The sequence below is a fragment of the Lepisma saccharinum genome, chromosome 7 (genome assembly GCF_977018435.1).
Source record: "Lepisma saccharinum chromosome 7, izLepSacc3.1, whole genome shotgun sequence".
NCBI classification, from domain to species: domain Eukaryota; kingdom Metazoa; phylum Arthropoda; class Insecta; order Zygentoma; family Lepismatidae; genus Lepisma; species Lepisma saccharinum.
The window spans coordinates 332,157-358,134 of record NC_139235.1 but is presented as its reverse complement, the minus strand read 5'-3'; the positions used below and the strand labels follow the sequence as shown (position 1 = coordinate 358,134).

The window sequence follows — 25,978 nt, the reverse complement described above, 5'->3', positions numbered from 1 at the left end:
ACCTTGCATTCATATACTCACAGATGATGATGAGGGTCATTCCATTGAACCAAGCGCCAACGTACGTGAGGCACCACAGCAGAACACCAAACTTGATCGAGTCAACCAGATCTTCGACTAGAAAGAGTCGTCGCAGTTCGCTCACGGCAGCGTTCAAGTGGGCCACGGCCACCTCTGTCACCTGCTGGGCTTTGTCTTGCGGAAGGGTCAAGTCCATCTCCAAGAATTCCCTGAAAGACATTGTCAAGTTGATCAAGAGCCCTAAAGCTTCATTAAAATCAAATCCTGTCAATTCATACGGACACGCATGGATGATCTTAAAGAGTATGGGGAAGTTATGTCAAAGTGTAACAACTACTGGAATGTACTTCATGAAAACATATCAAGGGTCCCCTCTCACCTTTGGGCTTATCTCAGTAATGAGTTGAAAGTCTCGAGTTTCAATGAATAACTTGATTCTAAATTCTGAAAAGGGTACGGAGTGGAATTTTTTACAATTCTCATTATCAAGTATTTAGTTATTCATCCACACAGCATCTAAGAAGTAAGACAACATACAGAGTATAATGAACTGTGGAAATTGAACGATTGTGTATAATTTTTTAGCACTTGTTATATGTTCACGTCACCACTTGAGTCAACATAAAATGAAACAAATCCAGAAGTGTGAAAAAGTGCGCAACACGTGGTTGAATACCACATCCTTCCTTCCAATGCTTATAAACCATTTCTGGTTCCTTCTTCAGGGATGTTCAGGAATTAGATATTAAAAAGGTGGTGGATAAACTTGCAAAATGTACAATTAGCCAAGTACAAATATCTAGGTAAATGACACTCTTCATCTCAAATTATAACAGCTGCAATGTTATCGAAGTTTCAGTTCAGTTTATGTTCAGACAGGCTAATCACGACTGGAGCTACAGTTTAAAGTGGGATTTGAACTACTGTGAAATGTGCGTCTACTGGGGATTGAACTCTGGTGGTATTATTAACACTGCATCATTGGGAGGGCTGGCTTCCAATATACCAATGTATGTAGCAAGTCAATAGTTTAGAAAATGCAAAGCTCGTACCAGCATTATTAACATAAATGAATATAAATGTTGCTCACGTGACACGTAATTGTGTATTTATTACTCCTCAAGTCTTTCACATCATGTGGCTTCTTCAGCAGATTTGAACAAGATTAAAACTCTCAAGCTCGTTTTATGGTAAACAATATAAAACTATAAACAGATAAATATTGGTAAAGAGGAATGTTTAAATCAAGAAACATCTTGAGAGGCCAACAGATTCCTAATATTTACATTACATTTGACCACCTTTTACCGTAAAATGAGCTTGTAAGTTTTAATCTTCTTCAATCCTCTTGATGATGTGGTGAAAGGCTTGAGGTTAAGAAGAAATGCATCAAGTACATATCAGAGAGTGAAATTTATAATTTTAATTAAAATTGAGTGAATTAGGTTATTTTAAGTATTCTTTTTGCCACTTTTGGCTAATTGTGAGGGCAAGGATATGATGAAATTGAAGTGACAGTCGCAAAGAACCCAAGCCCGGGATGGGATTTGAACCCAGGACCCCTCACATCATAGTGACATATTTTATATCAATATGTAAACAACGTTGACATTAGGAGCAATGTGGCACTTCAAAGAGATCTCGTAACTTTACTATCATACAGGACTTTTGCTAGATTAAGATCAAATGTAAGGTTCTTACAAGATTCTCCTAAATGCACGGCCATGAAAATAGGCATCTGGGCAGAATTGCACTGGTGCCACATGTGGGAAAAGCCAAGCGAGAGGACAAAAGTCACCTAGTTTGAGCATCAGACCCACCTCTCTCCAGGGCATACAGTTGTCATCTCGGACGTTTCGAGCAAATACTGTCAATTTGTATCTCTTGGATTACAAAGACAAACTCTACATGGAGATCTTTCATTATCTTAAACCTCCGAATACACGGGGTTGTGCTCTGACGTTGCAACAGCACCAACTTCTGCCACCTGCCTAAGTTCATGGCCGTGTGTACAGATGCTTCTAGAGAAATTCTATGAACACAAATAATTTTCAAGAATTTAGACCTGAATCAAACATTGACCATTCACAGACAGAATACTATTTCATTCATACTACATAGCATTATAATATAATAATATACTTTGAACTTAATCAATAATATAATAATATACTTTGAACTTAATCTATCTCATTATTTTCATAATTGAATAAACTACAATTTCTAATTTTACTTCTCCTTAAATCAATACAATTTTTCAAACACTACATCTACTAAACTACAAGCAACTACGAAGGAAAGTAAATAATGCCACACACACACACTTATGGCTCGTTGTCACCTTCTTCAAGCCATTAAATCAATGCTAAGTTAATTGTTCTAAATATTGTCCTAATCTATTATACAATACAAAGCACTAAAAATAAATTCCAGTTTGGAAAATAAAAAGGATGACCACCTTACAGTGAGGCAGCATACAAAAAACCATTATACCTACAGCAATGGTTTCAAAATAAATTTCTATAAACAAAACAATTACCATAAATTGAAATGACTGTAATTACATGTCTAACTGCAAAAAGAGAAAAAAAAAATGTGTAAATTATGTGGGTTAACTTCCTACAGAAACTGGGCATATACATACATGAAATTGATACACACACAAAATTTACAAACTTTCAATAATATAGAGTCAATGAAAAATTATATGGCATAAGGTAATTCTTGTAAGTTTGACATATTTAGAAAGAGATGTTTTTTATGTTTACTTAAGGAGAGAGATTCAAATTAATACAATAAATTAAATAAAAAAGGAACTTCTCAACATTCAAGGACACTGCATTTCTCCCCCTAAGGCCTGCCAAGTGGCTTTTCCTTGGATGACACCAAATACACAAAGTCCCATCTCTATGGATTCATAGAAAATTCTGGGAGTTAGCAACACTTGTGGCCAGTGTGGACGAGGGTGTTGGATCGCTTGCAGTCGACCTTTTTTTTCGTGAAGGAGGAAGGACAGTAACTATGCAAGAACTGCATAAGTCACTCGAAAAGTGGGGAGAAAGGCGAGCAGTTCTCTTCCTTCTAATACGGGGTCAGCTGTGCCGTGTTGCCGAGCCTCGTGAAGACTGCAGCCGCTTTATGTTTGCAGCCAATACAACAGGAAATAGGGGAATTGAAAAGTCTGCATATGTAAATATGATAAAGTAGATAAATTCCATTCCAAGGTGTATAAACGCATTGAAAAAAGAACTTAAGGTATCAAAATTGTTTTTAAAAAACAACACAAGCGGCGATTGCTCCGCCTTCCTTTACCGCACGTTTCTGCAGAACCCCATAGAACCCATTAGAATGTATGGGTTCCTGGACCTTTAACAACCCTGATTCTTCAGAGATCCGGGTTGTCATGAAAGTGTTTAAGCCTGTGAGACACTTCACCACACACGTGTACACCACTGCAGCATCAGAGTGGGTAAGTTACTTACAAAGAGTAACCTGTTGCTTCCAAAAGTAATTCATTACCATCGCTCTGTCATACAATTGACATTTCAGGTCTTGCTAGACCTTTGGCTTGAGCCAAAAGAGGAATTTTACCAAAATTCATCTTCTGAAAACCAGCTATTATGTCCCAATTCTGACAAATTCTCTGTCTAGATATCAGTGATAGAAAACCAGCTTATGGTGCATGGGATCTATCATGAATATCTAGACAACAGTAAAAGGAAATCACAGGAAGATTCACTTGAATGCTCCAGAAGGAATTTTCAACAGATGCATTTTCTTTTGTCAGAATTTGGAATATCAGCTGTTTTGCTGGTGCAAACCTAGGATCCAGCGTGGCCTTATCTGTTCACACAAGCACCATGTGTTTTTTTCTGTGGTGCATATTTTTCCATGCACAAGTTAGAAGCAACACAACAGTGTATGTCTTGTCCTGGCAAATATATTGTAAATCATAACCCGTGGCGCAACAGCCCGTGAAGGACCAGGCCTACCTATCGACTGCCGGCCTCACTCCCACCTGCGGAGGTGGAAGATCATCCAACCAGTCATGGGGTGACGTGTGATCAGCACGACGAACCCCCAGTCATTGTAGGTTTCCATGACAGGGTTACGCTACTCATCCGTAGCTCCCTAATTTCCTCAGGATGGTGGGTGGCCACCGGTCTCATACACAGACTGAAATCTTGAGAGAAAAGTTGTTAGCTTCACCCAGGAGACTCAAACCTACGTGCATCTCGTAGCTGAGTCCAAAGCATGATGCCTTAGATCACACGGCAAATATATTCGAGTTCTGAATTCTTCAAGGTAGTACAAATCGAGTAATGTAAGTATTTAATTACCGTTGTCCTTGTGTAATTTCAGTAACATGTTAAAAGTTTATTTTTAAAAAAATTGAAGCTAAAAGATGTTTTTGCATCTAAGTAATTCAAATGAAGTTGATTTGATACAATCTGAAAAAAATATACATATTCTACATTTTCTTCTTGTTTGTTTCGTTAAACTACGACTAGGAAATTCTAGTAATTTAAAGAATTAGTAGCCAATATCATGCTTCTGTTTCCTCCACCAATGCAGTCAAACACAGTATATTAAAACTCAATCTTCTAGCATACCTAATCAATGTTAGTGGTTTAGAAAGAATTAGTCTACTCCAAATACCAATTTGTTAGTTCTGTTATAGCAACAATACCACTGCCACCTTAGCACAAACGTAAGCAGCTTACATTAAGCTTTGAAGAGCACCAAGCAGCGTTCCCGGCGAGGATCTAGAAAAACACGGGATCCTCTCATGTAGTAGTGCAACAATCATTTCATCAAGTAAACAAACATCTGTAGCTACTTTCATTATTTAGGTTGCATGTAAATAATAATTTTTAAATCAATAGAAAATATTAAAACTTCCCATAAAACAAAATTTACAACACACGTTAGATCAGGAATTCCCAAACTTTGAGTGTGACCTTTCATATGTTATATTTGCCTTCAATGACCCTGTACTTTGAAAGAAAATTACTCTAATTCGATTTGATGGTATTTTTTTTTTTTTAAAAAAAATATTCCTTTACATTAGTGGCTCCTAGTATTATTAATTTTAAATTATAAAATCAGGATAACATTAAGGAATTGTACAAGAAAAGTGCGTGAAGTCTGTTTTCTTGTTTATTCCACTCTTTTTAAAAACGTACCCACTGAAAATTTGAAGTATTCTCTATGCACGTTGAGTTGCACTGTATAAGCCAGTTTTGATTGTATGTCGACAGCTGTCGCAGACCAACACCGATTGTGGCTTTGAGACACTCAGTTTGAAAACTCCTGAATTAGATAACTGTTCAGAATTAAGAAAGTAATTTACATTGGAATTACATCCCTATTTGAGGGAAATAAAAACCCTACCTATTATGCTTTGTTTGTCAAAAAGAAAAGGAAGAATAAGAATAAAGAAATTGATGATAAAAATTATGTAAAGAAAGCACCCTTAGTTAAGATATCTGCACAGTCCATTCCTGTCAATGCAAAACAGGCGACTTACTTGAAAGGATGGCCATCCTGAGTCTTCTGAACTGCTTGGAGCACGTTTTTGTAGATTCGGAAGCTGATGGTCACTGTGAGGAGTGCAAGGGACAGGTAGGCGATGACGCTGATGAGAGAGAAGTATGATAGCGACAAGAGGACGCCCAGGATACCACCGAACACGATGCCAGATTTTTTGGGGTCCCTCCAGTAGACTAGCTCCACAACTGGAAACAAAAAAAAAACAAGTGTTAACCTCAGTTAAAAAGTAATTACACAACATAACAATATGTATACTAGTCACTACGGACCTTCTCGCATTTGCGATAATAGCGAAAAATGTTGGATCGTAGCCTGTCAGAGATTACAAGTGGCTAAAATGATGTGCTAAATATTTTTAAAAAATGCACAGGAAGGTATGAAATAACACCAAGTTCGGTCTTTACACGATTTTCTAGTGTTTCTCGCGAATTTCACAACTTCTTCCTCACGGTGCTGGGTCAACACCGAAATTTTAATCTCGCAGGAGATGGACCTTGAGTCAGCGAAGTCCCAGTCATTCGAGGTTTACATTTGTCAATCAAAGGTGAGAATTTTCAGTCGTTGCATGGCCATTCACCTTACAGCCATCTCTTGTTTGTCGCCGAAAAAGTAATTTTGAGAATCTAGCCATACAGGATTTTTCAAAAGTTCCAATCAGTTGATTCATTTGGGAGTTCTGTCATTCTCCAAGTTCTCTAATGAGTCTAAAACACGAAGTATACACATGGATTAACACTTTAATGCTGAGTAGAGCCTGGCTCTTACTTTTTGTGTTAATTTCCCCCACAATTTGCAAATAAAATAACAGATTTTTGTCAACTGATGACACATCAGGTCAAGGGCTAATTGCACATAATAAACCAGGTAACCTGAAATCTTAGAAATCAATGAACCATAAAAACCTTGTTACTAATACTGAGTTTTCTCAGACTTTTGATTTGGAAGCACATAAATAATGAATATATGAGCAAGACAGGACAGGACACAACAAATTATATCATCGCCCCCACCTTCACACAAAAATAGACCGCCTCAATTTTAGCTCACACCCAGGTAAAGAAAGTATCAGCCTAGTACTTTTGTTTCACACACTCCAGCCAATTTTTTCACGACAATGGTCTCATCTGTCAAATTTTATGCAGTACCAAAATGTCATTCCTAATTATGTTGGAAGCAGAAAGATATTCGTACAGATCAAGGGATATTTAGGGAGTGTTGTAATGGAATCATTGAAATGTCAAAATCTGATTTATCCACAGACCCCCAACTCCCTCTAAAATGTTTTCCCCAAGGTCCAATTTATGGCCATTTGGCTCGCATGCAAAATTCTTGATAAACCCCTGGTCAAAATCTATGCCTCTTTATGGCAGACAACTCGCATAACGGTTTTTAACTTGCATTTCAGGAAAGGAATTTCTGCGTGTCTCAACAGTTTCTTTCATAAAACATTAAATCCGTACACCTGCTGACAATCTTTGAATTTTTACTAGTACTTTTTTGTTTTTAAAGTTAACTGTGGTCTCTTAAACACCTACAAAAGCCCCACGTTTATTGCTACTGATTACGACAAAATAATCTCAAGTGACTACTTTGTAGGTGAAGAGTTCTTCAACTAGAACTCTGTTTGCATTTACCGATAATGAAGAACTACTCAATTCATCAAGAATAATTACCTTATCTGTTTGAGATCTTTACCTCCACATGTAAAGCGTTGATATTGGCAAATTCGGTAATTGCGATGCTACCACGAACTACTTTGGGTCTGGTAAACCTTGCCAAAAATACCTACAAGAGCGATGGAATACTTTTTCTGGTCGTCGTTATGTTGTTTTACATCCATCGAAGATTCCTGTTCCAAATGAGTTCGCCCAACCTAAATCATACAACGGGATCGCCACTGTTCGCGTGTTCATATGCATTTGTTTTCATTTTCAACGATTACTGTCATATGGTGAAGTTTTTGGGATAATGCTTTGGGAAGAATTTTCTATGAAATTTCCTTCAAACTTATCTTAAATGTTGATGTGATAATGACCAAGGTTAACACTAACTTGCTCCACTATTTACTTTCCATCCCATCTAATGATAAAAGGTAAACATTCAACGATGTGTAACAACAGCGTGTGGAGGGGCAGTGCTCGAGTGAAAATTTCTACCTGCCCCCGTTCTCCTGTCTTCGACCCCCGGGGGGGGGGGGGGGGTGATTCCAGTAACTTACTTCTGAAGCATCTTGATATTATTTACATTTTACAGAGAATTTCCCCAAGGAACAAATATTGGCAATCACATCCCTTTCAAACACCATCCCGTGTAACAAGCGCATGCGAAGGAAGTGCTTTTTGGTTCGGAAGAGGATAAACATACTTATTAGTTCACAATGTATGTCTTTTGAGGGTATCACTTTTGGCTGCGATTAATCGAACGATAATTATGTGTATCTCTTTTCTAATCTTCTGCTGAAACAAAGTGCTACGTGGGGTTCTCGCCAAAACCTTATTCGAGAACTTTAAAAACGATTCCCGATCGTCCCATATTGCAGTGCGAGCGAGAGACACGTGCACACAATATCGACGCAGCTGTTGTTGGGAATAAAAGAAAACAGTCGACGGATGCAAAAGTGTACGAGTCTACTTACTCGGGTCCATCTCTTCCACCTCGACGTCTACATCTGCGCCGTGGGATTTCGACTTCCTCCCCATGTTGATCACACCAACACCTCAAATCAAAGAAAACTGAACACGAGATTCTTCCTCCCTTCGCACCCGACCTTTCTCAGGTGCTCCAAGCAAAGGGCCGCGTTTGTGACACTCCACATGGAACGCCGCGGCCGTGACGTTGAGTGATCACGTGACCAAGGCCAACCGTGGCTGGTCTGGTGGTGACAGACTGCCTCTCACCGTCACCAATGCTAAAACAAACAGATTATTCCGGAAAATGTGGTGCAATATCGCACGGGGAATGGTATGAGACTATGATATCAATACAGAACGAGACGGCAGAATTCTAACCTCGGTAGACGAGAGCGTTGATGTCGGTAGCAAGTTCAATGAACTACCGCTTGCTTCATACCTCAAGAGCGTTAATGGTTCGTCTGCTCGGCATTAATGATTCATGTGCGATATTCAGTCGGCGTGTGTGACTTCTCGGAACCTCGACACCACACTTGCTCATGTGCTTGTCATTCTCTGATCTCGCCCCCCCCCCCCCGTCCTGAAGTTATGGGTTCGAGTCCCGGGCAGAGCCTGGAGGATTTTCATTGGCTTCGTTCACCTGTTTCGTCATCCTCGTTGTCCCATCAAGTCACGTGTAATGACAGCGTGATAGTGCAAGGGTAGCATATTCTCGAACACAACACACGAAGATTGTGTAATACGCATGATGACAAAGTTCTCATTCTCAACTCATGGGAGGATTGAGCTGGGCGCAGGGATGTTCGTTCGCCCCTCCATGAGAGACATCCAAACTTAACAAGAAACCGGTCAAAATGCCTTCGATGTCTAAAACTTCGGCAACTCTCACCTCGCCAAAAACCGTCTAAAACTATCAAATCGACAAGTGTGATCGGAACTGGTAGATTAAAAGAGGCGCTGTGCCTCCAGTGGCAATCGAACCGAAATATCTTCATTGCAAGGCGACACCGTTGCCAGGCCCTTAACGAAAATAGTAAGCGTGAATCTAAAATAATAATAATAAAAAAAAAAACAACGAGACTGTCTAAAAGGTGATGTCAAACATGCTAGATGGCAGTTACAGAATTTTAACAGTAACGAGTTCTAGACCAGAGATCACTTCATGAGACACGGAACTGCTACCGACACTTGAAAATATTATTATGTAATGAAAGTATTCTTTTTAATAGACAGTCGGACGGGAGAGTATAAGAACTGTCACTAGACCATTTCATGGCTTTATATTTTCCACGTTTTGTTCGGAAAGTCTGTACATTGATTGCGGTGTCTCACGAGTAAATTGTAGATGCCTTTCGCCACTATTTGCTATCAGTCCACCAAAATGTATCTTTATAGTTCTATCAGTGCGGAGATGCAAAGAGTTTACATAGACGGATGGCTCCTCTTTTTTTTTGTACAGTTTGCTCATCAGTAGAGCTAGGATTATGTTGGGTGGGCTTCGCGCTTGTCAGTTCAGCTGCCAACACTTGGCAAAAATAGGTTTCTCTAACATGCTGATAGGATCAAACTTACACCTCCTAACCCACTTAATTTATTATTATTATTATTTTAAAATTACAATTCTAATAATGCCACGTTGTTAGTTTAGGAGGTCAGGTTTAAGGCTGTTAGCTACCAATTTTCGCGACGTGCTAGCAGCTGGATGTGCCTCTCACTCGATCCTTGGTGGGGAACAATCAGCACGGATACGCGACGTTTCCTCAATATCGCTGCCAGTACCTGAAGTGTGTATGCGAACATTCACGACCTATCGACAAGATCTACGCTAGATACATGTACAGTCACGGACACTGCCGGGTTGTAACGATTCCATTGAATGTCAATGTATTCATTACAACCCGGCAGTGTCCGTGACTGTACATCGACCGGCAATTAAGATGGTTCACTTAGATCCTCGCTTTCCTGTAAGGCGTTGTGTGTATTGCCTAACTCTACGGCGATAAGTGGATTTTAATAGCAAATTTTCAATGCCAACTAGAGCTGTGCGATATTTCGATATCGTCGATATTTTAAAAATATCGAAGCGTTGATATCGTAAAAATATCGACGTCGATCAGGGTGCGAAATCATTGAAAACTGGTTGGCAGGGAGAGAAAGTTCTTAATCTTCAAACCTCCCTCCCCCACAGACATGTGTAATACATATTTGTAATGTTATTAAAAGTAAAAATAAATTACTCAATTAAAATATATATTATTATTATTATTATTAATTACATAAATGAAATTAATTTGTTACTTTTACACATCAGATATTGTACAGCAGCTACCTTTACTAACTGGTTAAAGATCTTGATAAATTATGAAATAGTTCAAGTGGTTGTATTATGTGTAAGTTTTTGTTTAGTTTGGGCTTTATGTTAATATAAAACAATTAGATTTCAGTTATTATTGTCTTGTATTCTCGTTTTACTTTTATTGTGCGCTTTGATGTATATTTGTTAATGATCTCTTGAGAGAGAAAGCATTCAATGCTCACAACTACACTAATTTGTGTGTTTTGGATATTAATCTTAGTAAGGTATATTTCAAATGTAATTTGTTATCTTTTTTATGTTATAACTATCCCCCCCCCCGGAAATGTTTGGTGGTGGGGATTTTTGAGGCCAAGGTTGTAGGTGGGGGAAATCCAACCCAGGATTTCGCACCCTGACGTCAATATACCGATATCGATAATATCAACGTCGATATTCGATATTATCAAGGTATGTTGGTGTTGCATTCCTTACGTATGTAGCACAAGTCAAGCATAAGGATTTTAAGATAACAAGTAATGTGCTTACCACGCGGGGACAGAACTTGGAGAGGTGAATGATGAGATATTGCCTCTGATTACCAAGGATAGCAAATACGTGCAATAACCAATAAAAAGAGTAAGGTTCCTACTTTATAGACCTTGCTGGTTAACCTTGTGTGCCCAAATATAGGGATGGTATCGATACGATACGAGACAATACTTGGTCCCAATTTGTAAATGATCGTCTCGTTCTTAGTCTCGCCTCGACACAGCATCTACAGCGTGTGACAGCACAAACTATTTTGTTATAACATTTCTCTGTTTGATATATAGTTTCGACGCTACGAGCAGTGACAGCTCTAGAAGAGGGCAGGGGCGAAACTTTCAAAGATTTATGTGTGTCGGTATTGTCTGGAACGTCCATATCGATATATCGACTCGATATCGTACAGCCCTAATGCCAACTTCTAAATTTTACCACCGACGTAATTACACAGAACGCCATGCAGGCAAACTAGTATTTTATTGCCGGTGACCATACCTCCCGTTCGGCGTTTTGGAAATCCCTGTCCTGGGTCTTACAATGGCCAATCGATCACATAGTACTTTACTAGACGAAAATAAGGTACTGATCGCATTACTATCACACCACCTGAACTCTAGAAATAAACTGTCCTTATTCCAGATAACATTTCGCTTGAAACTCCCGAGTTTCTCCACTTGTAATTATTATTAAAAAAAGCGAAGCTGCGAGAAGTTCGCGGTTTTGAAGTTCTTAGGACGAACGGAACAAGCACATCGCTCAATACGTGGAAGAGTGGGCGAGGACGGATGCATATCTGGTCGCTTAATCTAAGCCAGAGAGATATAATTTAGTGAATTGTCACGAGCACGCCTGCAAGCAGAGCCGCGCAGTTCAATAACACCCAGCCGTTGCATGTTCGCAACCATGCACGCGAGTTGCGTGGACAACGGTTTGTCGCCACCTTCCCTTCTGCGACGGTCTTTTGTTTTGGTACAAGTTCATGGACTCGCAACGAATGCCAGAAAAAAAGTTGATCGTTGCTTTCTACCGAACAAGGTTATGTTTCACGTTAACAGCTGCCTTTTCGATTTGGCATCGAATGTAAAAAAGCACACTTTTGTGATACAATGTAAATTACATTCTCCCTCCCAATATTAAATACTTTGGAATACAACAAAGGTTGAAATTACGAGAGTACATAGGAATTAATGGGACAAACTTACTACGGCCTTAATTTGCAATTTCATCAGTTCAGATCCTTAATTTTACCGACTCATTGAAAAGTGATGAACAACTCCAAAAGTTACATGATATTCAACATTCTGTGCCAACAATATCATTAGGCATTATCTTACATACAGAAAAATCAATGTACGGTATCACATAGTGGCGGCGATTAGGGTGGAGGCAGTTGCCCCACTAATTTTTTTGCAACTTTTGATCCCGCACTATGCTAAACCTTATGTACCAAGGGGAAGTAGACTGTCCTTGCGACCCCAGTTTCGGAAGCCAGTCGCCGCCACTGGTATCACAATAAAACGTTTTGCACAATGAACATACAGGCACAATAGTGTCACAAAGCAAAACTATACTTCTCATTCAGATACACAGCACAGATACCCTCGGTATTTTTTGTTTGGCACATTTATGCTCAGATAAGCTAATCAGAATTAGACATAGGGTTTCAAGTCCGATAGAATCGAAGTCTGTTGTCTATTAAAAGGAGGCAGCGTTTGTCACTAAACGAGATTGGCATCACGTGCTGCAACACAGGTTCGGGGCAATGCCACGAGTGGTACTGTACGTGCAACACACGTCGTTTCGTGTTTAAAAGAATCAAGCGAAGTTACTGCTGGAGCTAAATATCAATTTCTAGGAGATACATTTATAAAGAACACAATCACCGTCCCCTGTTATTCAAACCATGCCGACGCCTTCCCCCCCAAATATTTCTTTTAAAATTAGTGATTGATGTCCTGTACTAAAAAAGTCCTTAACATTTTCTAAGTTAACACGCAGAGAAAACGTATCATGGACCGCCTGGACGAGTTGCGCAGACCACCAATTGGAATCCAGATTTAGAGGATCGAAACACGAAATCATGGGAAGGGGCGTATTTAATGGGGGCTGAACTTGTAGAGGGTTGATTTATATGAACAAAGTGCTTTGTGTAAGTGGGGTTTAAAGTACGACGTGCAGTGACGCGTAATAAAGATTGCCTGTTCGAAAAGTGCTCGACTTAGGAGTTAGCTCCGTGAAACGTTGTGAGGCATTTCCAGTGATCAGAACGCTACATTTTAATAGCAGCTTCGCTACAACTACAGCTACTCTTCCAAAATGTAGTTTCGCTACAGCTACATTTACCAAAAAGTAGCTCGCTACGCTACTCCTGTTCGCTACTCGCTTCTTCGCTACTTCTGCAAAAACTTGAAACAACCACATGGATATTCAAAAGAAGCCTCTAGTATGATAGTTGTACTTACTGGAAAATACGTAGATTCTGTTATTTATTATCATGATTCCCGTCATTCGATAATTTTGATAGCAGTTCGGTTACTTATTTTTACTATAGTGTTAGAGAATAACGTACCTATGCAAGTGGCATATCAATTCAAATTTGATATATGAATATTGCAATTAGGGTGTTACCCAAATTAATGATTACAACTATACACAAATAAAATTTGGTAAGGTTGCGTATTTATGTTCACATATCAACATATTTTTCTTGAGAATAAATATTTAATTTTTTAATAGACTGATATGAAGGCAGTTTTGAATTAAAAGTATCTGGGGCTTTTTGTAATCACAGGGCCCCAGATTCGATACCCGGCGGAGGCACATAGTGGTTCGGATACAGTCTCGATCAGTATATCCATAAAATGGACTCAAAACAAAAGCTTGGAAAGACGCCAACTTGGGAGGATGGGATCCTCCTGCTCCTCCATTCCCCACACTGTTCACCATTCATCATTCTTCCTCATGCTCACAATTAGCCGAAAGTGGCAGAAAGCGACTAGAGATAAAATAATAACTAAATAAACCATTTATTCTCATTGTCATTATTAACGAAATACATAAATTTTGCAACTGCACATTAACTAAAGAAAATTGTCGTTTCCGCAGGAAAGTCAATAACTTGTGCGTAGTTTTTAAAATATCATATATCATATATATCATATATCATATAATGAGGAAACTGACGTGCAAACCCAAGTGTTCTAAACGTATTGAAATTTTAATATCTGTGAACAAATAATATGATGAAAATAACTATCTCCAGAAAGTGTATGTCTATCATTCTTGTAACAATAATTTCTTGCTGGTGAGACCCTTATACACTGACAATTATCAATGCTGTTAACGTACTGAGCCATTAGTTGCTGGCACTATTGCTTAAAGTCATTGTAGTGGAAAATGGATCGTCTTTGCACTTCAAGTTTTGTTTTACACAGTAATTAATGACATTTTGATATCCACAGGATTTGTTCCGGGGGTGACGCAAACGAGACATTTTGATTTCCAGCGGTGCAACAAACGAGACATGTTTCTCCCCAAAATAGCGATGCAACTCAAAGAAACGTATCTGTTAGCCGGAATATATTCATATATGTCAGTTAGTTATCTGCATATTTGAATTATTTAGATACTAATGAAATATTACGCAGATATCTATACCTAGGTAATCTACAATATATTTATAATCTAGATTATCCGAATTTCCATGTAATAGATTGTCTTTGTAAACCTCCTGTAAAAGTAAGCATTATTGTCGATTTTTTTTTACGCTGTTGCCACATTCAAAATTTACCTCAAAATGTTGAGAAAAATGTAGTTGTAGCGAAATTTTCGCTACAACTACAGGAATTTTGTAGCTTCGCTACCGCTACAACTACAATTTTCAAAATGTAGCGTCGCTACAGCTACAGCTACAAATGTTACAAGTAGCGCGCTACTTCTCACCACTGGGCATTTCCCGCGTGCGATGAAAACCAGTTGGGAGAGAGATCTCTTCTTTCCGGTTCATCACGAGTGTCTTGAAGCTCCGTCACTTCAGAGACGCTGCCGGTCGTCGCTTCTGTGAAGCGCAATCCGAAATTGGACAGCAACCCCGTATTTATGGTTCCCGAAATCAGTGGATTAACGATCTCCTCTGAAGGTTTCAATTACACTCGTTTTCAGCTGTCTATGATTTATTATAGCACCAGTCCGGAAACTTTGTCACACCTCCTAGTTTAAATTGTATAGCGATTTTCATTGCCGGCTAAGTAACATCAATATGAAGAAAATCTCAGTGCTCTGACAAAATCGTGCATTACTTTAACATTTTCCAAAAATTATGCCTCTTGCGAGTTTTAGAATTTGATGGAGGACTTCCTTAAAAGGTCCAATATTCCTTTGTTCTTCCCAACGAATGCTCACATAAAAAAAAAGTAGTAACTCTTTCTAATTCTCTTTTGATTATTTTACGTCGCTTTCCAACTTCTTGGTTTAATCACACGAAGATGAGAATGGATGACGGAGCAAAGAAATATCCGTACCTTGGCCAGGTTGCGAACCTGGGACCTCTGACCATTCCGTCACAAGGAGACAGGTATCCCTCCCGTTTTTTCCCAATGCATTAAGGGACACCCGCGAAGGAATGTCTGCGCCGAAATCGTGCGTAGACCACTCAACTGGCCACCCAGGCGGCTCTTTTAGTTTCGCCAACAACGTGTCGGAGTTCCTCCCTGGATGGATACAAAGTAGCTCGAGCGCCGTTCCACATAGTTCCACTACTGGATGTCGAAATCAGTCGCCTAACGAGATTCGATTCCACTCTTTCCACATCACGCCCACGAGCAACAACTTTCACCGTTTATCTAGAATAACAACAACGCGTGTTCTGGCTTATTATATAAATTTAGAAACAAACCTGTACCTGCGTGTGGGTGCAAATCAAAACTTGTTCCAAACAGAACTTCTAAAGTTTCGCATTTAAAAAATACTAAAATATCAAGATATACAAGATTACAACATTTAGAGAGAGAAGACCTTAATTTCCAGGCAGTGTTGCCCCGTGGGTACTAATTAATGTAGCGCAAGGGCAGACAGAAATAGGCCTCACGTGATCCTGTAAGTAGTGGAGCACAAATCGTATGACCTTTTACAGTGGCAGTAAAAAGTGGTTGCAAATGAGCAGCAGAATATGGAATTGGATTGCTTGGTTCATCCATGTGCTTAGTTATAGCAAGCAATAGTTACTTTAATGTAGACGGGTTGTATCTCTTAAAACGTGGTGTATGGATGAACCGCAAGCGCGCTGTTTCTTTTATTAACGACCATTTAAAATCAACTATTACATTATATGAAATTTAATAGTTTTATTATTATTTTTTAACAAAACACCTTCACTAATCACTGCTGTAATGTATTCAGAGTAGCTGTCGTTATCTCTAAAAATCAACTTCAGTTGCAGTTAGTTACATCAAACCTGTTACAGTAACTTTCATACTCAAATATATACATTACATACTCCAACGTACTAATTGTTCTCTTGTTAAAACCTACAGACAAATGTGGTACATTGTGCTTGATTCGGTTTACGTTCCCTTGCTCCTTTTGGTTAACTGCCAAGATGAGGATGGGTGATGATATGATGGAATTGATGAAGGAGTGCTCACAAAGAACACCCATACCGGGATTTGAACCCGGGACATTGTGCTTATGAGCTTATTAATATATGAATTGAGTTGGTATAGTCGGATGGAGCCTCTGCAATTATCCACCACTTTCAGTTTTCATCCAATTGTACCGAAGCTAGTGAGGAGGTTCTCAACTGCTTTGGTGGCCTTTTGTTTTTCTCGAAATGCGTAAACAAAGCGGTGGACAACTTGCCTGGCAATATTTATGCACCCCTCTAATACGTCCATGAAAATACGTGCGTCCATTTCGATCTTCAGCCGAGAGATCGAGAGAAGCGTGGCGGGCGGCGCTGGCGGAGATGCCGACATTTGCGGCCTGAAATGCCCGCTTATTTTTATGGACATATGCAGACATTTATATAAATATTGCAAAACGAGCACTAATCTGTGTTATAAGAGTACGGTTTTAATTTTAGTAGCTTAGTGGCTGTATGTGCCGATGATTTTGACACGCCCACCTCTTGTGAAACACGGCGTAGAGTTTGTTTGGAGAACGTTCTAACGCTGCACCAATATCATCGAGTTTTGCTTCGGTTAGAATCCGTCGCTTTTGCTTAGGTGTTTTAAAATTTAACGATCCAGTATCTCGTAATTTAAGAACAAGATGTCTAACCGTATCTCTGTGTGGAGTTGAAACGCCTGGGAATTTCTGTACAAATTGCCTACACACGTCTCGACACGAGTCTGTTTTCACCTACGTGTCATACATAAAAAAATCTTTGTTCTAACGTGAACCTTGCGGCTGGCATTCCAATCGTGTCACTGACACAACACACATACACACTGCAGTAACACAAACAAGTAACTGCAAGTAACCAAGAATAACACTCTTGCGCACAGCACGAAATTAACACGCTCTTGGTTTACATTGCTCGCCACTATATTCACAACTCTGTCTTCATCTAGTCGCGAAGGAACAAAAAAACTCGAGCTCGGATATTTCGGATTGCAAGGAAGCTCACGAAAACCATTCACTTTTAACGGTTTCGTCTGCAGCGTAATCTTGATACAGTGTTGCACATTCAAAACCTCCAAACGATTCCCATGGCCACAAAACTTTTTCAAGGATATAAACTTAAGCAGGACGTTACTGGTCAAAACTATGATTAAAATGCTTTATTATCTGTGGCTCTTAACATCGTTTCTATAACGTATTTATTTTTGTATATAAGGGCAGAACTTGAATGAATTACAGAAGAACTTTTGCGTGTTAACACAGGTTAGTGCTCGTTTTGCAATATTTATATAAATGTCTGCATATGTCCATAAAAATAAGCGGGCATTACAGGCCGCAAATGTCGGCTAGGGATGGCCAAACGGATCCGGATCCGAAAAATCCGGATCCATTCGGATCCGGATCCAAAATTTACGGATCTGGATCCGGATCCGAAAATTCCGGATCCGGGTCAGAAAGTTTCGGATCTGGATCCGGATCCTAGAGTTTCGGATCCGGGTCTGAAAGTTTCGGATCTGGATCCGGATCCGAGAGTTTCGTATCTCAATCCCATTATAATATTACCACACCTTAAAAGGTATTATGATCTTCGATTACAAAGAAATTTTTCATTAGTTAGTCCTACAAGAATTTTTTTCAAGTGTTGTTCCTAAAATACTTTGCTACGCATCGGCTAACACACTCGTGCACAAATGAAATGGAAATGAAAACACACATAAATGTGAGACATTCCATTCCAGGATGAAACCTTTAACACATATAACAAGATAGAAATGTTATACAAAAATTATACAATTGTTCTACAGTTACAGTTTTACAAATTAAAATAAAACATTATAATATATGCAGTGTTATATAATTACAAAGTGTAAGACTAACAAGGGAGGTTATCTAAGTGTCCCCCTCCGATTTCCATGAAACTTGGCAGGCGCATAGTAGGGCCCAAAGGAAGATATACGTGTTTCTTTGTTTCACCTAAAAAACGGTTTTAGGGGGCAAAACCCCCTCAAATGTCAAGATGAGGACAAATTGAAGTGTGCATTTGACCTATGTGTCCTCCTCCGATTTCCATGAAACTTGGCAGGCGTATAGTAGGGCCCAAAGGAAGATATACGTGTTTTTTTGTTTCACCTAAAAAAAACGGTTTTAGGGGGCAAAACCCCCTCAAATGTCAAGATGAGGTCAAATTGAAGTGAGGATCTGACCCCTGTGTCCCCCTCCGATTTCCATGAAACTTGGCAGCTGTATAGTGGGGCCCAATGGAAGAAATACGTGTTCTTTTGTTTCAGCTAAAAAACGGTTTTACAGGGCAAACCCCACTCAATTGTCAAGATGAGGACAAATTGAAGTGGGGATCTGACCCCTGTGGCCCCCTCCGATTTTCATGAAACTTGGCAGGTGTATAGTGGGGCCCAATGGAAGAAATACGTGTTCTTTTGTTTCAGCTAAAAAACGGTTTTACAGGGCAAAACCCACTCAATTGTCAAGATGAGGACAAATTGAAGTGGGGATCTGACCCCTGTGTCCCCCTCCGATTTCCATGAAACTTGGCAGCTGTATAGTGGGGCCCAATGGAAGAAATACGTGTTCTTTTGTTTCAGCTAAAAAACGGTTTTACAGGGCAAAACCCACTCAATTGTCAATATGAGGACAAATTGAAGTGGGGATCTGACCCCTGTGTCCCCCTCCGATTTCCATGAAACTTGGCAGCTGTATAGTGGGGCCCAATGGAAGAAATACGTGTTCTTTTGTTTCAGCTAAAAAACGGTTTTACAGGGCAAAACCCACTCAATTGTCAATATGAGGACAAATTGAAGTGGGGATCTGACCCCTGTGTCCCCCTCCGATTTCCATGAAACTTGGCAGCTGTATAGTGGGGCCCAATGGAAGAAATACGTGTTCTTTTGTTTCAGCTAAAAAACGGTTTTACAGGGCAAAACCCACTCAATTGTCAATATGAGGACAAATTGAAGTGGGGATCTGACCCCTGTGTCCCCCTCCGATTTCCATGAAACTTGGCAGCTGTATAGTGGGGCCCAATGGAAGAAATACGTGTTCTTTTGTTTCAGCTAAAAAACGGTTTTACACGGCAAAACCCACTCAATTGTCAATATGAGGACAAATTGAAGTGGGGATCTGACCCCTGTGGCCCCCTCCGATTTCCATGAAACTTGGCAGGTGTGTGTATTAACGGGCCCAAATGAAGAAATAAGTATTTTTTTGTTTCGGCTAAAAATCTGTTCTAGGGGGCAACCTGCCCTCAAATGTCAAGATGAGGACAAATTGAAGTGGGGATCTGACCCCTGTGTTCCCCTCCGATTTCCATGAAACGTGGTAGGTGTATAGAGGGGCCCAAAGGAAGAAATACGTGTTTTTTTTTTGTTTCGGCTAAAAAACTGTTTTAGGGGGCAAAACCCGCCTCAAATGTCAAGATGAGGACAAATAGACGTGGGGAATATCTGACCCCTGTGTCCCCCTCCGATTCCCATGAAATTTGACAGGTGTATAGAGAGACCCTATGCCCCCTGTTTCTTCCTATGCCCTATTTACGTGGTTTCGGGGTCAGATCCCTACTTCAATTTCTCCTCATCTTGACATTTGAGGGGGGGCTTCTATACACCTGCCAAGTTTCATGGAAATCGGAGGGGGAGACTTAGACCTCCCTTGTAAGTGTATTAATTAATTACAAATCGCGCACGCGCGCGCACACACACTATACAGGGTGTCGCAAAACTCTTTCAACAACGCTTGGGTGTTGGTAGATATCGTAAAAATAAGTAACTTTTTCCTATAAAGTTTACCTCGAAAGCGCTTAGTTTCTGCGCTATAAGCGCTTAAAATCTATCCTGTATGTATGCAACCCAACACAGCAAACGCTTGCTGGGACATAACTACCAGTGGCGCGTGGCAGGGTTGCCACTAGCGTTCCTCATTAAGAGAGACGACTTGAAAACAACAACTTGGGAGTCTTGCCTGAGCAAAATTCAAAACATTAATGATAGTTGCGATGTTGTAAGAAGCATTGACAGTATTTATAAACTGACCAAGACAAATAATGGGCAGACTGAATATCACGATTACTCATTCTAAAATATCTCCATTATTGATTGATTGACTGGTTTATTTTAATTCGCTTTTCTGCCACCTTTGGCTAATCGCGAAGATGAGGATGATATGATGAAATAACAAATGATAGCAATGTCTAGGCCAGGATTTAAACCCGAGACACCTGGCGCCATAGCGAGCTGTGCTAACCACATCACCACGGAGTGTTTCGTGTATCATGCAATATCAACAATTGCAAGGGACGCGTGAGGTAGGGGAAATCCACGAACGAACAAATGTAAACATGATGTGTTTGATGCCTCGTTTCGAACACGCACACTGTAATGTTATTACAATTTATTTGAAAATTATTCCTATCTGTGCTAGCGTTATTGCTAATCGTCTTCATCTCATAAAGAAATAATTGCAAGGTTGTTGTTGTTGATTTGGTGTTTTAAGTCCACTTTATGCACAGTAAGGCTAATCGGGACTGGACCTACAGCTTAAAGTGGGAACCGAACCACTTGTGCCTCCACCGGGTATCGAACCAGGGACCCCTTGATTACAAGGCGATGACGCTACCACTGCGCCATCAGGGAGGCGAAATAATTGCAAGGTTCTTTTAATTTAATGATTGATTGATAGATTGATTTTCTTTATTTTACTTCGCGTTTTGTGTCACTTTTGGCTAATTTGCGAAGATGGGGATGAGTGATGATATGATGAAATTGATACTCATAAACATCCATACCGAAGCCTGGATTCGAATCCAAGACTCCTGCCATCGTAGCGCGATGTTCTAACCACTCCGCCAGGAGGCTGACTTTCAATTTAATGAAAAACGTCGTTTAGACATGAATAAATTCACACATTAAAACTAGTGCTTATTAAAAACCAAAGCCAAGAAATGCATACTTATATCAAATGCTGAACTGTAAAGGGCACTCGTATTGCACATTTGCGTATTATTTACATTCGTTCGTTCGTGGATTTCTCCTATCTCACGTGTCCCTTGCAATTGTTGATATTGCATGATACACGAAACACTCCGTGGTGATGTGGTTAGCACAGCTCGCTATGGCGCCAGGTGTCTCGGGTTTAAATCCTGGCCTAGACATTGCTATCATTTGTTATTTCATCATATCATCCTCATCTTCGCGTTTAGCCAAAGGTGGCAGAAAAGCGAATTAAAATAAACCAAATCAATCGATCAATAATGGAGATATTTTAGAATGAGTAATCTTGAAATTCAGTCTGCCCATTATTTATCTTGGTCATTTTATAAATACTGTCAATGCTTCTTACAACATCGCAACTATCATTAATGTTTTGGATTTTGCTCAGGCAAGACTCCCAAGTTGTTGTTTTCAAGTCGCCTCTCTTAACGAGGAACGCTAGTGGCAACCCTGCCACGCGCCCCTGGTAGTTATGTCCCAGCAAGCGTTTGCTGTGTTGGGTTGCATACATACAGGATAGATTTTAAGCGCTTATAGCGCAGAAACTAAGCGCTTTCGAGGTAAACTTTATAGGGAAAAGTTACTTGTTTTTATGATATCTACCAACACCCAAGCGTTGTTGAAAGAGTTTTGCGACACCCTGTATATATGTATATTAACAGGTAACAATATGTTATAAACACATTCTTACTTTCCAAAGAAGCGCATGTGGGATGGCAAAACGGATCCGGATCCGAAAATTCCGAATCCGGATTCAAAAGTACCGAATCCGGATCCGGATCCGAAAGTTGTGGATCCGGATCCGAAAGTACCGGATCCGGATCTGAAAATTCCGGATCCGAAAAATTTTAGGATCCGGAACCAACTGGATCCGGATTTCGGATCCGGATCTGGCCATCCCTAATGTCGGCATCTCCGTCAGTGCCGCCCGCCACGCTTCTCCCGATCTCTCGGCTGAAGATCGAAATGGACGCACGGTACTATCTTCCTACCACTCAATTCCAGACATCAACACGTCTATGGCACACTGGGCATTATAGACGCGGGGAATATATAACCTAGTTTTTTACGCCACTTTTCTACCTCTATATTAATCGTGAAGACGAAGATGAACAGTTAATTGGTGATGGATTTCGAGGTCGGTGAAAAAACCGGATTTAAGTTTAAATGATGTGGTGGAGGGTTTGGGCGCTAAAGAGCTACGTGCTCATAATTGTCTCTGATGAAGTTTTAACGGGCTTCCGATTGAAGCAGAGACGTCAAAAGGAGTTTTCCTGGTTATTTGTGGCGCACGCTGGTTCGCGTACCCCTAGTCTCTTGACGCGGAGGGACAGGTGCTGCCACACGCGCTCTCCAATTGGCGGCGGTTCAAGCATCCACTATTGTCGGATCCACCTCGGGGTTTGGGATAGCGCCGAGATAGCACGTGACGCCCGAGTGCAACTTTTATCTTCAACATTAATTCAGGTCAGTGGCGTCGACCTCAAACAAGTTTCGGGGGAAGTCATTCGTATTATACCTGCTCCCCACGACGAATTCTTGGGGGCAGAAAGTGATCCTTGTCAGATCGCGATTCTTCGCTCGTCGAAGGAATTTCTAGAAAAATATTTGCCACGGCGAGAATAATTATGCACGTGCTGAATGGACAAACACTTCACAGACTAGAAAACCATTTTACGAAGAGTACTTTACGGTTTAGTACGTTTTATAGGCATCGTAAAAATTAAGCGCTGACCTACTGTACTATTTTTTTCCGCACGTGTATTGGTAATAATGAATAATTGATATGGAACTTGTTGCCATTACACGACAAACGACTCTCCGTAACTGTACATGCCTGTAAGTGCGTTTCCAAACGAACTGCAGATCTGTTTCTCGACCGTTAACTCTTGTTGAAATACGCTCAAAATAACTGGTATATGCTAACACGCTTGTACCATTAGATTGGCAACGTACTTTGAATTCATTTTTCCATCACTGGAGAGACCATAAATGTTCAGCTCAAAACGAGACATCACCATTCGGTACATTTCTGAAAATTATTTTCTGAAACTTCTATCTGTTCTTGTGGTAGTATTTCCCCGAGTTCGATTCTCCCTATAATCGGATGACAAGGCTGACAGCTGACAAGAATACAGCGGCATCTCAAACTCTGCGTAGTCGTGGCCGAGCCTGCATTTCCGCTTAGTTTCTACAATAAATACAAATATTTATTACTACTACTTTACGTAGGACGTGTGAACTGACCTAGAGCATTTTAATATGTTCCAACTATTTGTTAATTCAAGACGATTAATCCAATTTAAAATGACCATATATATTTTGTGTTTACAGCGCCAACATAAAGGGAAACTCAAAAATTGCATATCATGAGTTTCATGACGCGAGATGCTGCCTTTCTAAACTTATGTAAAGGCTACCCAACACGTATGGACAAAGATCGGTTAGGATTATATCAATCACATTATGGAATATATCCATTTTATGGCGAATCAGCTAAACAGATGTATCACGATTCTCAACCCTTTTACGTTCGCGGCACCCTTGTTGGAATTTTTTTTTCAAATTTTTAATCTTAAATCGAAGTAGACTATGTTGTCAGGAGCAATTTAAATTTATTGTCAAATAAATACCTACTCCAGTACTAAAGTTATTTATTTGTTGAAACATATTATCACCATCGGTTGGGCATTAGATTAATTAATTCGACCCAATATTTCTCTTGCCTACTTTCCAATATATTTTATTTTTTTCTTTAAACTAATTCGCAGCACCTTCCCCGGTTGAGAATCACTGATGTAGATACATCTAATATATAAAAAAAAACTTCGTATGCTTGTGTCTATGTACGGGAAGTTTATGTGAGAAGATACAATTATACAAAAATGAAGAGATTTTTACAAATTCTCCAAGTTTTGTGCATCATCTACCCAAGTCCACAGAGAGACCGCAACAGTGAGTTATCAATCTTCAATTAGGCTATCGACGATCCATTACCAAAATTACCATCTTTAGGTTGCGCAGGACATGAATGATAGTGTCCTTGATTACATAAGAAAGAGGAAATGACCGTCAATTGGAAGAGGCAACGCTGTTAAACCGAAACCAAGCGAACCATCCTCCACGCATGACTGCACCGTTCGACTGGATGGAACCAGCGGTTGCGCTTCGAGCAGAACAAGCGGTGCATCGGGTAAGCGGCCGATTGAAAATTCGGGTTTCTGGCTGAAGATTTCAGATTTCACCGTGACAGTATACACAAACACAGGCATCGCATGAAAACTAATTCATAAACTTTTTATAGTACACATCGAAAAAAAAGTATGCACTCTTTTGCATGCAAGCCGTTGTACAAAACTCAGCCTTTTCAATATTTTTATGGCTATTCCTTAAAACAGAAGTTATGCGGTGTTTTTTTATGTGCAATCATGTTTCTCGATGCTCATGCAGTAATGGGTCCACGTAAAATACTTTTGGTTAATTAAAGTTCACGACATCCGACTTTAAAACATACATGCACGTGTGATTCTTCAGGGCCATCAGGATGAAAGAACGAACAGCCATTCTCTGGAAAGAATCCGAAGCCAGGACCTCTCGTAGGCGACAATATGAGAAATGCTCAATGCGCTCTGTCGGCATATCAGCACATGTCTGTTGGAAACTGGCACTTCACAACGAAAAGCACTTTGCATAATTTCACATTTTACATGCATTGAGAATATTGTGAGTTAAAATATTTCTGGAGCATCTGTTGCTCTCCCCCATTTTATCATGCAATTACGTTGTTGTCATTTCAATACAGTGCATCACACGTGACGTTAACGGAGAAATTGTTATATTTTTACGAAATCCTAGGTTTAATTATTTTGGAACTATTCTTTAGGTATTACTAGTCTAAAAATTTACTTTTTCGGTCCTTCAACCAACGACACCAATGTAAAAGCAGCAACCTCAGAATTCAATCATGCTTTCTACATAGTTGCACAGTGTTAGCACAGTAGGAAGCATAAATATACCGCACAAGTTGTCCATCGTCATCTTATATGGATGGTGGCCGAGGAGTCGTCAACTGCTTTGCTAGCTTTACAATTCTTGGATCGCTTTCAAAGTGAATTAAAATAGTGGTGGACAATTGTGCCGCTGTTGAAATTCTGACACTTTCGTTCCCGACAGCACTGGTAACAGCGATGCATCCCACTGTTCCACTAATATCTTGCCTCCCCGTGGAATATGATGGGCAGGGTTCGTTATTCTTCCATCGCCACCAACTGGTACCGTGGTAGCTTCCATTTCTTAGGCTTCGTAATTCGACA

The 25,978-nt window shown here is 39.9% G+C and overlaps 1 protein-coding gene across 3 annotated transcripts in view; it reads right to left on the bottom strand.

The window, feature by feature from the left end:
- The window catches only part of LOC145989671 (uncharacterized), a 158,381-nt gene that overhangs the window by 6,692 nt on the left and 125,711 nt on the right, over positions 1 to 25,978 (bottom strand). For 2 of the 3 annotated variants that reach the window (XM_083124875.1, XM_083124873.1), the window contains 3 exons: positions 5,552 to 5,759; positions 4,746 to 4,787; positions 22 to 230 (listed from right to left, as the gene is read on the bottom strand). In XM_083124875.1, coding sequence (XP_082981001.1) covers positions 22 to 230; positions 4,746 to 4,787; positions 5,552 to 5,759 — 459 coding nt within the window. The remainder of the gene's footprint in view (positions 1 to 21; positions 231 to 4,745; positions 4,788 to 5,551; positions 5,760 to 25,978) is intronic. The other variant, XM_083124876.1, reaches the window with a different exon arrangement.